The sequence below is a fragment of the Bison bison genome, unplaced genomic scaffold, assembly GCF_000754665.1.
Source record: "Bison bison bison isolate TAMUID 2011002044 unplaced genomic scaffold, Bison_UMD1.0 scf7180017864338, whole genome shotgun sequence".
Lineage (NCBI taxonomy): Eukaryota > Metazoa > Chordata > Mammalia > Artiodactyla > Bovidae > Bison > Bison bison.
This window is the reverse complement of record NW_011494910.1, coordinates 4,694,763-4,694,991: the sequence shown is the minus strand read 5'-3', so window position 1 is coordinate 4,694,991 and position 229 is coordinate 4,694,763. Positions and strand designations below refer to the sequence as shown.

The window sequence follows — 229 nt, the reverse complement described above, 5'->3', positions numbered from 1 at the left end:
CTGGAGAAGCTGGGGCTGCCGCAGGACCAGGAGGAGCCCGGCCCCCGCTTAAGTAGGCCCTCCTTCAGGCTCAAGGAGACTGGCGTTCAGGCTGTGTCCCCGGCCCCAGCTCAGGTCCCCGGAAGGGCCCCGGCCGCTGCACCCACGCAGGGCCCTTCTCCAGGGAAAGCACCAGCTCTGGCCCAGCCACCTTCTCCAGGCAAGGTTCTGGTTCCCGCCCAGGAACCCA

The 229-nt window shown here is 69.0% G+C and overlaps 1 protein-coding gene across 1 annotated transcript in view; it reads left to right on the top strand.

Moving 5' to 3' along the window:
* LOC104998881 (chromosome unknown open reading frame, human C1orf116) overlaps positions 1-229 on the top strand; it is a 13,156-nt gene that overhangs the window by 9,442 nt on the left and 3,485 nt on the right. Inside the window, exon 5 of the mRNA XM_010854266.1 lies at positions 7-222. Within this exon, the coding sequence (XP_010852568.1) occupies positions 7-222 (216 nt within the window). The remainder of the gene's footprint in view (positions 1-6; positions 223-229) is intronic.